The sequence below is a fragment of the Pyrus communis genome, chromosome 8 (assembly GCF_963583255.1).
Source record: "Pyrus communis chromosome 8, drPyrComm1.1, whole genome shotgun sequence".
In the NCBI taxonomy this organism is placed as follows: domain Eukaryota; kingdom Viridiplantae; phylum Streptophyta; class Magnoliopsida; order Rosales; family Rosaceae; genus Pyrus; species Pyrus communis.
The window spans coordinates 25283553-25296018 of record NC_084810.1 but is presented as its reverse complement, the minus strand read 5'-3'; the positions used below and the strand labels follow the sequence as shown (position 1 = coordinate 25296018).

The 12466-nt window shown below is 33.3% G+C and overlaps 1 protein-coding gene across 1 annotated transcript; it reads left to right on the top strand.

The window, feature by feature from the left end:
* The first annotated feature begins 9411 nt into the window (after nucleotides 1–9411).
* On the top strand, nucleotides 9412–12065 carry LOC137743441 (protein transport protein SFT2-like). Its single transcript, XM_068483331.1, has 4 exons — nucleotides 9412–9820; nucleotides 11005–11272; nucleotides 11374–11478; nucleotides 11669–12065. The coding sequence occupies exons 1-4, from the start codon at nucleotides 9615–9617 to the stop codon at nucleotides 11777–11779; spliced, it is 690 nt and encodes a 229-aa protein (XP_068339432.1). The 5' UTR covers nucleotides 9412–9614; the 3' UTR covers nucleotides 11780–12065.
* The last annotated feature ends 401 nt before the right edge of the window (nucleotides 12066–12466 follow it).

The window sequence follows — 12466 nt, the reverse complement described above, 5'->3', positions numbered from 1 at the left end:
TTAATCAGTATTAAAATTTAATAATATTATATTTCAAATCATACACACTATACGTCTATAGGTCTTTTTGTTTGATTAGTTTTTAGGAAGTAGTTTATAGTGATTAGTTTAGGTTTTTTATGAGTAGTCATCCGGAATTAAAAAGTAGGTTTAATATTTTATTATTTTAGGTTTCCTAAGAATAGTCTATTATTTTATTTTCAATTTTGGGGTGCAACAATGGCCGTTTTTCATTTTTTCAAAAAGCTTTCGTCTCGTCTGCTGTTTAAAGAAACCAAGCATGTAAGTGAGAAAGTTTATTTATTTTTCTAATAAATAGTTAAGTTTTTGGCCACTTTATTTTTAAGTCGTGGTGATTTTATTTGTTTATTGTTTTAATTTTAAGAGTTCGTATTTTAAAAATTCAATTTCAAGTTTAATATATTTTTTTTCTAATAGTTTGATAGATTTCTTAAAAATATAATTTATTATATAAACTTGTATTTGTTAGGTTAACATTCAAAGAAGAAATTAAGAACTATTGAATCATTTAAAAAAAAATAAAAAAATAGATGATGGTGATAAATTAGAGACTTATATACCTTCTGAACAAGTACTTTTTCAATTTGTTAGGTTAACATTCAATTCCATTAAGGATTGAAGGGCACAACTTGAATAGGTACTTTTTCTTTTATTTGTTAAGTTGTTATGACAACATTGATTATGTATGTTTGTTTCTACTATAAGCTGCAACTTCAAATGTTTTATTTGTTTAAATCTAGTTGAAACTTGCTTTATTCATAGTTAAATTTCTTATTTTAAATTATTTTTTTCAGACTTGTTATTGTGTAACATTATGTAAGTAACAAAAAATTTAACCATTTGATCTCGTTGTAATAATTCTAGTTTAGCTCACCTACCAAATAATTCATGACTCCGCTATTGGTCACAGGGGAAATGGAGGGAGAAAGTCCTTCTTCGTTGGAACCAAGGTCCAAAAACACTAGAGCCATGATGGTCTTCTCTGTTCCTATTGGTCTGATACTAGATCTTTCTTCTTGGTTCAAAGCTTATGTTGCACAACAATAATGATCTTCTCTCTTCCATCACATGTCCAAACCGTTAGGTGGTCCGTGGAGGTCTTCACATGCGCTTCTTTGGGATCCAGGATGGTTCCAAGATTACCCGAGTCCATTAATGGATTCGTCCCTATAAATACACCATGATTTTCTACAAAATTTGAACACCTAAAATGATTTTAAGTGTCAATGTTTGATTTGTTTTTCTTTTACCCACATCAAATTTTATTGATACACAAGACTAGTCAATAATATAATTAATCTTGCTATACAAAATTTAGACACTAAAATGAAGTGCCAATGTTTGATTTGTTGGTGTTTAACGGTAGTGTGATGGTATTTAGGGAAATGCATGGATAATGACTGATAAAATATACACATTTATAGGTACAAACACACTTGTGTGGGAAAGAGGAAGCACTCAGGCGCCTATCATGGCGACCACCTAACCTGACGATAAAAAATAAATCAGCTAACAGACTTTGCAGGTGGCCTGCGTGGCCTGGGAGGTTTTCATCAAACAATGAATGGCTGAAAAAGAAAGAGCACGAATGGTACTACCATGTCTGTGAGGAAGGCTGCAAAAGTGGAGAAATTTTCTACTCTGTCATAAATACCGAGACATAAAGTGTCATTACAATTGATTTAATTTTCAAGTATGCAAGTGTTGTTAATTAATATAAAATATTAACGTGATTTAATATTTTTCATTCAAATAAGAGTAGAGAAAAAAGAAAAAAAAAAAAAAGAAACGAGAGAATTCCACTTCTCGAGAAATATCTTGCAGAAGTAACTTTGAACTTTTTTCAGCCCTTTGTCCCATCAAAATTTATTCAGTCCTTTTTCCGAAAATCAGTGTACAAGGGCAAAATCCCACTACATCTACTGTTCTACATGCATACATCTTGTCACATCTTGTTTAGCAGAGGGTTTTCACAGATCGTGACAACGTCTAATTAGGAAAAAAGATTATTTCAAAAAGTAAAAAGGTGTGAATCTTCTGTTGATCGCAAGAAAAAGGCTTGAGAACTTAAAAGTAAAAAGGGAATGAATCTTCTGTGGATCGCTAGACGAAAACTGTTGTTATTTTATGTAGCTTTAAGTTTCTTATGTTCAACGTAAAATTGTATCAATTTATGTCTTATCATTATTTAAAAACTCTAATCACTATACTAAGCCGAAACATAACAGGAATGGTTGAGACAAATAATTAAAATATAAAACAAAATTACAACAATTAAACGGAATACTGTAAGCATTATCATCTGTCTCTTAATTCATTTTCCTATCCATAATTGTTGGTTAAAAATCAAAACAATTGTCGTTAAAAAATAGAAAAGTTTAACGAAAAGCTTTCGATACTGTTTATTTTAATAAAAACCATATTTATACACTAAAAAATCAATTATGATACTATTCATTTTACATTTTATTTTATTTTTATTGTAAAAATTCAAAATTTTTAAATCTTTTTCATTAGTGTTTCTTAAAAAATATTGACGTCTTTTATGCTTCTCCAAGAAGGAAGGAATCCCGGATCTCTTCAATCCATAGTTTCAGCATCTTTGAGAGAGCGGGTTGGGGTTCTCGCCTAGGTTCCCCTTTCCGTTTCAACTCAAAGCAAAAGCTCTGTGGCTGTTTAGGACAGTTTTGTTTGGGTTCCAACCTAGTCTTTTAAATTTGATTTGAGAATCTCTCTCTTCACTGCTGGTCTCACTCTCTCTCTTCACTGTTGCGTATGTCAGTGAAACCTGGTTTTTGAAAGACTGGAGCTCCTGCATATATAATGGGTTACAGATCACCCTACCCTTTGCTTTTCTTAAAAATTTGAAAAATAAAGAAATATTTTAATGTATCGAATACAGAAGGCTAGTGCAATCAATGTAATAATATAATTATTTAGAATTTTATTCTTCAAATTTCTAGACAATAGTATTGGTGCACTTATTACTGCGAACCATATTTTCAAATCAATGAAAGTTTGGATATTGGCAGATACTGGCTCTCTTTTTGTGGTCGGTTTTTAACTTGTTCAATTAAGGGCATGCTCCTTTTTATTTTATGTATAACAATGGAATTGATGTTTGAGAGTAAATATATACATCAACATTAACAAGGTATTTCGAGAGCTTTGACTTCAACTTGCAAAAGCATTCGCTATATCTTTAACAAGCATTACAAATTTACAATCTCTTGATGAAATAAAAATTATGAATTAAATCATGAAATTACGGCTATCTTCAACCGACCTGGTCAAATGGTTATAGGATTCAAATTAACTTACAATGATACGAAAACAGTTTTCGGCCGAGGGTTAAGTCAAAGGATTTGTACGCCCCACTGAGTCAAAATCCCAAATCAGGCCAGCAAGCTGGCCATCCAGCACCATAATGTAAAACTTGACATTTTGCCAACTCTCCAGCTCAGCTCATTTGAATGTCAACGGTTACCTGGCATCAACATGATGCTAGCTAGCAATGGCTAACTGACATCATGATGTCGTCAAGTTACCATTGAAATTTGAAAATTTTTTTTTTGGACGAATTTAATAAAAAATTCTAATTTTTTTTCTTCGTATAAATATCTAAGTCATTCATACACCATTTCTAACATACATTTCACTTTAGCGACACATGTCACTTGAAATCCTAGTAAAAAATTATTGAGATTTCATAAAGATAAGAAATCTTGAGAGTTACTCACGTTAGCGACACGTGTCACTTGAAATTCTATCCAAAAAATCATTGAGATTATATAAAGATAAGAAATTCGGAGACTTATTCATTTGGCGATAAGTAACACTCAAAATATGTCTGAAAACTTTATTTTAATATGATAGTTTAATTTAATTTACCATATTAATTCAATTAAAATAACAAACTATGTTTAGCCTATGGTTCTTTGGCCTCTCGGTTGGTGATGATTTTTTGTCAAAGAGTTATGTTTAGCCTATGACCCTTTATCCTCCTCAGTTGAAGATGATATAAAATATGATATGACACTATTTATTAAAATATAATTTATTGCAGGATTATAAGGCTAAAGGAATCCTTTTGGTCCTCCTTCGATTAGAAATGATCTAATTTCTTAAATTAGACAATATCACAACCAACACGGAGCAATTAAACTTGCCCAACAATACTATTGCAAGCGTGAAAAAACATGAGACCAAGTTGAACTTTGTAAATTGCAAAACATCTCGATGCAATCCTTGTAAGTTACATTCACCTATAGTGAATAACTAGCTCATAAGCAATAATATTAATATGGTTCATGCCAATGATTTCCAAATCAATGAACGGTCACATGCATAAAGAGTTAATGTGTTTATATGTTAACCCTTGCACACCATCCTTTGTTAATGAAAATTCACTATCGCTTTTTATCGAAATAAGTGAAGAGTAAGGTTACATATACCATGATTTAATATAAACTGATAAAATCAACATGAGGACTTCTAGGATTCTGATGGGATCCAAATCCGACATAAAATATATATCTATAGGTAAAAACACAATTGTGTGGGAAAAGAGTTGAAAAGTATTAGCCCATAGGCGGAGTTGCAATTAGAGATGGGCAAAATACCCATAGATTTGGATAATCATGATTATCAATCCATTTAAATTTTAAGATTACGATTATGGATAACCGTTTAGACGAACAAACGGTTATAGATATAACTGTTTATTTGTAAAATTTAAATGAACGGTTTTAATATGTATCCATTGGTTAAGGATATTACTTGCAGTTATCCTAGGTATTTATTTACCTATTTAATTTAATATATGTTAAATTTAAAAAATCCTAAATTTTTAATCTCTCCTCTAAACTCGAGTCTCCCATTTCTGCTCATTTATCCCTCCTCGCTGCCCTCTCGCTCATCTTTACTGCTCATCTGTCTCTCATCGCCGTCTTCTCTCTCATCTCCGCTCATCCATGTAATTTGGACCCTGCATGATGTCTTCAATTGTGTAGATCATAGCTGTAGTAGTAATACTTTTGAAGAGATGATGGGCTAATGGAGTGGTGACTAGATGGCCTAAGCGCCTGCTGATTGTGATTGATTTGCTTTCAGACAGTGCACGGTCAAAAGACCAAGTTTTTAGTTGACCGATAATAATTCATGAACAGAAAATAGTTATGTGAATTTACACATTTATTTTGTAGATCTCTAGACTTTGTTTGTCAATGTGCTAAAGTATTAATGTTTAAAAATGTTTAGTTTTAGAATATTTTAAAGTTTTCAATCATTTAGTATTCAAGATAATAATAATTTTTTATTTTTAAAAGCTTTACTTTGTAATCACATGGATTATAATTAAAGATTTGCTTGCATGTAACAGAAAAATATTATTTTAATTATTCGAATCGTACGAGGACTTAAATGATTAAAATAGATAATTGCATGTTAAAATGTATTTATAACAGTGTTTAATTGTTAGAAAACAAAATTTATGACAAATTTTTATTTTGTAATTTTCAAGTTGTTAAAAAAAATATATAGACGGCTGAAAAAAATGTATAAATGGGTAAAAAAAAAATTAAGCAAGTTCAAAAACAGGTAAACGGGTAAATGGGTTATGGTTAAATAGGTACACGGTTATGAATATGATTAACCGTTTATAAACGATTATAGGTATATGTATAACCATTTATACAATTATTCAACAGGTAAACGGTTATGCAGGTATTAACATAAAAAGTTATAGATAAATATTCACTATTACCCGTCTCATAACCGTTGCCCATCCTATTTGCAATGTGTTTGATAAGGGGTGAAGTAAGCGGGGCGGAGTGAAAGAGGAACCCGGCTTCTCTGTCCTTCTAGTTTAGATATACTTTCATTCCCTCTTATTTTGTACGGTCAATGTGAACTTATGTTAATGTCTTATATTGATTTTTTTATAAAGATAATAAAATAAAAAGTAATAATAATATAAAATATTGATCTGTTTTAACCATGATCGTGATCGTAAAAATAGAAAAAGGATAAAAGTGTAAAACTGAATGGAGAGAGAAGCCAGGTCCGTGAAAGAGGGCTCTTTGCAGGTTCGACCAATCATGGCGCCAACCTAACCTAACGACAGAAAATAATTCACCTCTACAGATTTTGCAGGTGGCCTGCGCGGCCTGGCGGATTTCCTTCAAACTAGAAGGGTCAGAAAAAGGTTAGGCATGCAATGCATGGTAGTACCATAGCCTGAGGAGTGGGGTACGGGTGTCAGGTAGGTGTGCAGGAGCTTTTACTTCTCAGAAAAAAATATACAACTTCAAAGCAAAATGCTCATACGCTGCAGAACAACTTTGCAAGAAGTTGTTGGAATTAACAGGCTTTCAAATCGTTGATTTGAAAGAATTTAAACTCTTCTTGTTGGATGATCATAATGCCCAAAAATTAAAATTATTGATCATAATCCCAAAATTATTTAGAGCAAACTTCAATTAACAAAATATTGGTCTTAATTAATTTTCTATTTTTTTTCTTCACTTTTTTGCTTCAATGTTGGCTAATACAAAAAATGAGGATTCTCTCCTTTTTTTTCATTTCTTATTTGAACGGTTACTGTTTAGTCAGGTTAACATCTTATATTAAATTTTTTATAAAAATAATAAAATAAAAAATAATATGTGAGAGGAGGAGAGGGAATGAGAGAGAATCCTCCTCCTTGTACAAACGGCTCTGTTGATTAAACTTGGATTCTCATTTTTCTTAATTATCATGTATTCCATCAAATATGTAGAACTAGTACCTCTATGTAATGTATCTCGGAGGGAGTTATTGAAGTAAAGAATGAAATGACAAACAATGGTAGAGAAAGTGACTGTACAATTTGAAGTGGAATTACTGTAATATTTTTGGGTTTCGAAAAAAAAATATTTAAGGGTTATTTAATAAACACTTGTTTTCAGTTTTTTTTTTTTTTTACCTTCTTGATAACTGAAATTTGAAATCAAATTTGATAAATACTTTCAATTAAAAAAAATAAAATCCGAAACCATTTTCTTAAGTTTTTAAAATTTGGTCTTCAATTTCCATGTTTTTGAAACCTGAAAATAAAATAATTATCAAACAGATTCTTAAATTTCTAATCTTTAAGGATTATAATGAACATCTACAGGTCGTTTGATAAATCCGTTCATTTTAATTTTTTAGTTTTTGGTTTTTATTTTTTAAACTTGTTTGGTAATTTTTAATCGTATGTAGTGAATATATTGTGGAGAAGTTTTCTATTTTTTTAAGAGGAAATTGTAGCAATGGTCCTTCAACTTTAATTTAATTGGAGTAATAGTTTTTCAACTAAAAATTCATGACCATTCTTAACTCTTCAAAACGTATAGTTATGGTCTTTTTCGTCAACTCCGTTATAACTTCTGTCAAAATGAGTCACGTCCTACACACGTGAGGCTGAATCAAAGGGCAAATATAGAAAGCAAAATGAAAAAAATTGTAGTAATGGTTTCTCAACTGAATAAATGGTACCTCAATTTTAACCAATTGGATAAATGATTCCTCAAATTTAACCTAATTGTAGCAATGATTTTTTCAACATGACTCATGTTAATAATCATGCATTATTAAATATGAAAATTACTTAATGAGTAGGGATGGCAATGGGGCGAATTGGGTTCGGATGAGCCATTTAATATTACGGTCCAGTAGTATTCCTATTCATTTGTAAGTGATAGGTCTTAGGTTCAATTTTCACCAAAGGTAAATTTGAACTACATTATTGCTAACCCATTGTAAGGCTAAACTCACTTCATTCTCTTAGTATAGATAATATTTATTTAAAAAAAAAAGTTTCTCATGTCAAACTCGAAATTTAAAAATTGTATCAATTTATGTCTGATTGCTATTTGATACTCGTGGTTTAATTGATGAAGTTGACGTTGAAGTAAGGATGGCTCTAAGGGTAGCTGAAGTAGGTGCCCGCCTAGGACCGCCACTCCAGAAGGGCCTCCAATACACACACACACACACACACACTTATATATGTATATGGATATATATACATATATATATATATATATTTTTTTTTTTTTTGCAATTCTAATTTAATAAAAATATTAAAAATAATAATATAAGCAATAATATAATTTTCCACAAACTTTTTTTTTCTTTTTTCTCTCCCATATGTAAGTGTAACTATAATTTTACTGAAATTACTATCCTCTTTACTCTAGTATTTTCCTCAGTCGTCACTTGTAGTCCGTATAATCCAACTGTTCATTTATTTACTGAAAGTAATAAGTAACATTGTAACAATAAACAATAGAAAATTGATTGGAATTTGACATATTGGGTAGCGGCTCCTTTTTTGATATTAAGTTCTATGGATATTTGATGTAGAATTAGACTTTTACATGTATTTAGCAATTTTTTTTATATACATATTAATGTACAAAGGGTCAAGAGTAAGAGAACTCTAGGCCTTACTTCGAATGCTTGCCTAGAGCCCCCAAATTCTTGGCGCTGGCTCTGCGTTAAAGTCACAATCGCACCACACACATTAAAAACATACCTTATGAAGCAACAATGCTCCAACTTCTCAATTGTTGCTTCATATCCTAAACCAACTGCATATATAGTTTGGTCCTAGTAGTACATATGTGACTTATACATTAGTTTTCAAATGTTCAAAAATGAACTCTACAAGGCCCGAGGATGGATGGAACCAATCAGAAGTGCATATCGTACAAAACGTGCAAGCAAAGCTTGGAAACAGACCACACCACAACCATCAGGACTTGTGTCAGAGGAGTTTTGGGCTTGAGCTACCACTCACACAGCTGCAAGGACCCGTAACCCCAAAACTTCAGGTCCTATGAGGCATAGACTTTGCTTCAAAGGCAAGGAATCCATACAGAAAGCTATCGCAGGGATCTTTGCTACCGAATCCCTTCATAAGAAAGTCAAACTTAAGATTCTTAGGGCAATGCACATCCTCTTAGTTTGTTACACTTATGAGGAAAGAATAGGCAGAAGCTGCTAATAGCGATTGGTTGGCGGCTCCATCTGTCTCTCTTGAGCTACATTAGCCATCAAACGTTAAAAAAAATGAACTCTGCAACAATCTTTTAGTCAGATGTACAATTTCAAGGCTTCAAACATTGCAAGCTAATTGACGCAATTTCAGAACTTCGATGCAAGAAAATTAATACGATTTTAGAACCTTCGAATACAAGCAAATTAAGCCCATAGCGCATTTTTAAAACACCTCTCTAGGCCCAATGCTGAGGACAAGGCCAAATAATTCCCATCTCACCCAAAAAAAAAAAAAAAAAAAATATATATATATATATATATATATATAATTGAAATTAAAATCCACTACCAGCAACAAACCTTACGTCTAATTCGTAAGCCTCGACGGCGGCAATTATCCCGGGAAACCAGCACACCGCCGTTTTTCTATTAACCAAAAACACGTTTCGACGTTTCGACAAGGAAACTCGACAAAAAAGAAACGTGCTTTCCCTTCCATTTTCGGATTTTAAATTCCCCGAAAGCTCAAAGTCGGTGACTTTCCTATTCCCCGGCGAAGCTTCTTCACAATGCAGAAGATGGCGCAGGAATGGTTTTCGCAGACAGGCAGCGGCGTCGATGACTCGCAGAAATCGTCGTCGTCTTCCTTGTTAGCGGATTGGAACTCCTACGCCGCTTCACAATCTACGGACGAGAGCTCCTCTTTGGGACTTGGATTCGATCTCGAATCTGCAGTCCGTTCTGCTAACGATACCGTTTCCGGAACTTTCAGCGTGTACGTTCGTATCTGATCATAGTTTTTTGCTTAGTTAACTCAGCATTTTAGTTACTGTATAGTTATTTGTTGGAGATTTTGGTAGTGAGTTTTTTTAATTTCTGTTTTTTTAAGTGATCTGGTAATTGGGTTTTCGATTTAGTGCATATTTAGGTGAACTTGATCATGGGTTTGGGGATTTGTGTATAAATAAGTGAATCTGATATTGGATTAATGATATTTGTGTATATTTTTGGTGAATTTTGTATGGGGCTGTTTATGTTTATGTTTGTGTAAATGACAAAATGTTGAGGTGAATCTGATATGGAGATTTTGGCTTTTAGGGGTTTAGGAGCTGGTGAGTCTGTAGAATAAGCTAATTTCTTGACCCTTTTCGTAAAATTTGCGATAGGGATTAGGTATGTAATGTGATGACGGGCATCTGATTTCTGTGCTTGGATCTGTGATTAGTGTTTGATTGAGTGCATCATACCGGTTATGATGTTTCATATGCTGATTTAGGGTCTATGAATTTCCTTCTGAGTCCTGACTGTATGATTGGACTACAGTTAAACGAAGAGCTTCCAAGCTATATGAGTTACAGGATTAGTGGAGGGTCCTGGTGAGGTATTTAAGAAATGAGAATTAGCTCATAGCAGAGTGTATTTAAGTTAGTAGAATGCGTAAACTGAATATGTGTGCCTCAGCTTCATATGATTAGAAAAAAGCTGCGAAATGCACAATGGTTTTTTAGTAGTAGATCTAAAGTTCTTAAATTTCACAGTTCACAAATAACTCTAAGCAAGACTAAAATCCAACAGTTATTTCAATAGTGGTGTTGTTCCTTCATGATGGGCAGAAAGATTATCCTAGTAATGTGGCATATAGACATAAATCAGAAGTCAGGGAAGAAGAGGAGTGGGGGCGCAGGGAACGCATATTGCTTTTTCTTGTCGTTCTGTTGTTCTATGGAATGATTTTTCAGATTGTAAACATCTAACTGGTTAATCATTTTTAAATATAAATTCACTCCCATTCTTTGCCTGAAACATATCATTCACCCAGTACCCTAGTTTTGTATAGTTTGCCTACACCCACTGAATGGACAAGTTTGAGACGAAAGTTAATATTGATTTGTTTTCTGGGATTTTATTTTATCTCAGAATTGCTGCGGTCTTTGTTTGAATTTTTCGGTTCCTGTATAGGGTTTCCAAAGGAGTGAGAGATATACCTGGGAGCCTCCAGTCTGCTACTAGTAATGTCCCTTCAGGAAAAGCTCTCATGTATTTTGGCTTGTTTCTAGCAACGGGGATGTTCTTTGTTTTTATCGCATTTACCATGTTCCTTCCTGTCATGGTGTTGATGCCTCAGAAGTTTGCTATCTGCTTTACGCTTGGGTGTGCCTTTATTATCGCATCCTTCTTTGCACTCAAAGGTCCAAAGAATCAGCTTGCTCACATGTCTTCAAAAGAGGTAACTCGATCGCATATGTACCTATTCTGTTGTCTTTGTAACCTGTCCCACGCCTAATTTACTTGTCTGATGATGTACTTTTTTTTCCACGATGTATGCAGAGTCTTCCGTTTACTGTTGGATTTTTAGGCAGTATGGTGGGTACCATATATGTATCCATGGTGCTACACAATTACATTCTATCTGTTGTCTTCTCGGTGTTACAGGTATCTAATTCTTTTCCATCGTTACGATATACTATTCGATTCTTTTTCCACCTGGCTGATGATTCTGCTTTTTAAATCTGTTTCTGACATGTCTTACTTGCCTGGATATTTGTTTTCAAATATGATGATTAACGAAGAGTGTTAATTGTCCCGTCAGACACTGAACTTGTGCGCAAATGAAAACTTTCAGGTTCTGGCACTTGCTTACTATGCTGTTTCGTACTTTCCTGGTGGATCTGCGGGTTTGAAGTTCCTATCGTCTGCCCTTACATCTTCCGTAATGAGATGTTTTGGGAGGTGACTCTGACGTCTTTGTTGCCTTGTATATTTCTTACGATTTTTGGTCAGTCTAGTATGACCTGAGGCATTTTCTTGAGTGGAAGCTGTCATGTTAAAAAATTTCAGGGTTTAATTCTTTGTGAAGCATCAATTTTAGATCAATTCGCAGAGAAAACTGCAATGCGTTTCCCGCAAGGTATAAATGAAAACCGAAACGTCTTGCGTGATGAAGCCTTGGAGGGAAGATTTGTTGAATGCTGAATTGTGAAATTCTAACTGAGAAAACAGGCTCTGCTATTTATTGTTTTCATGTGAGCTTCGCTCTATCATAAGCTGGGTTAAATATGCGTCCCATTGAAGATCTTCAATTTGCTATTGTTTTGCTTCAGTAGTCTTGGCCTTGTAACTGCAGCCTGATGTTTGACATCTGAAAATTTTCAGCAAGAAATACTCTTGGCATATTCCTTTTTGGAACCTTGTAGTTTTCTCGGCCAACTAATTTAACCCACGTTACATCTATCAAAGAGAATGTAGAGAAGGGTTGGACTAGGTCGTGCTAGAAAATTAGGCTTGACAATATCTTGCACGACCTGTTAAATTGACAGGAAACGACACGAAAATAACAAGCTTTAGGTTAACCTTAATGAGTTGGGTCATTATCAGTTCATCCGTTAACATGTTGGACATTATCAGATCACCATTTAAGAAC

Coding starts and splice junctions, on each gene's coding strand:
- LOC137743441 (XM_068483331.1), top strand. CDS start 9,615: ATGCAGAAGATGGCGCAGGAATGGTTTTCGCAGACAGGCAGCGGCGTC. Junction 11,273..11,373: donor CTCACATGTCTTCAAAAGAG/GTAACTCGATCG, acceptor CGATGTATGCAG/AGTCTTCCGTTTACTGTTGG. Junction 11,479..11,668: donor TTGTCTTCTCGGTGTTACAG/GTATCTAATTCT, acceptor GAAAACTTTCAG/GTTCTGGCACTTGCTTACTA.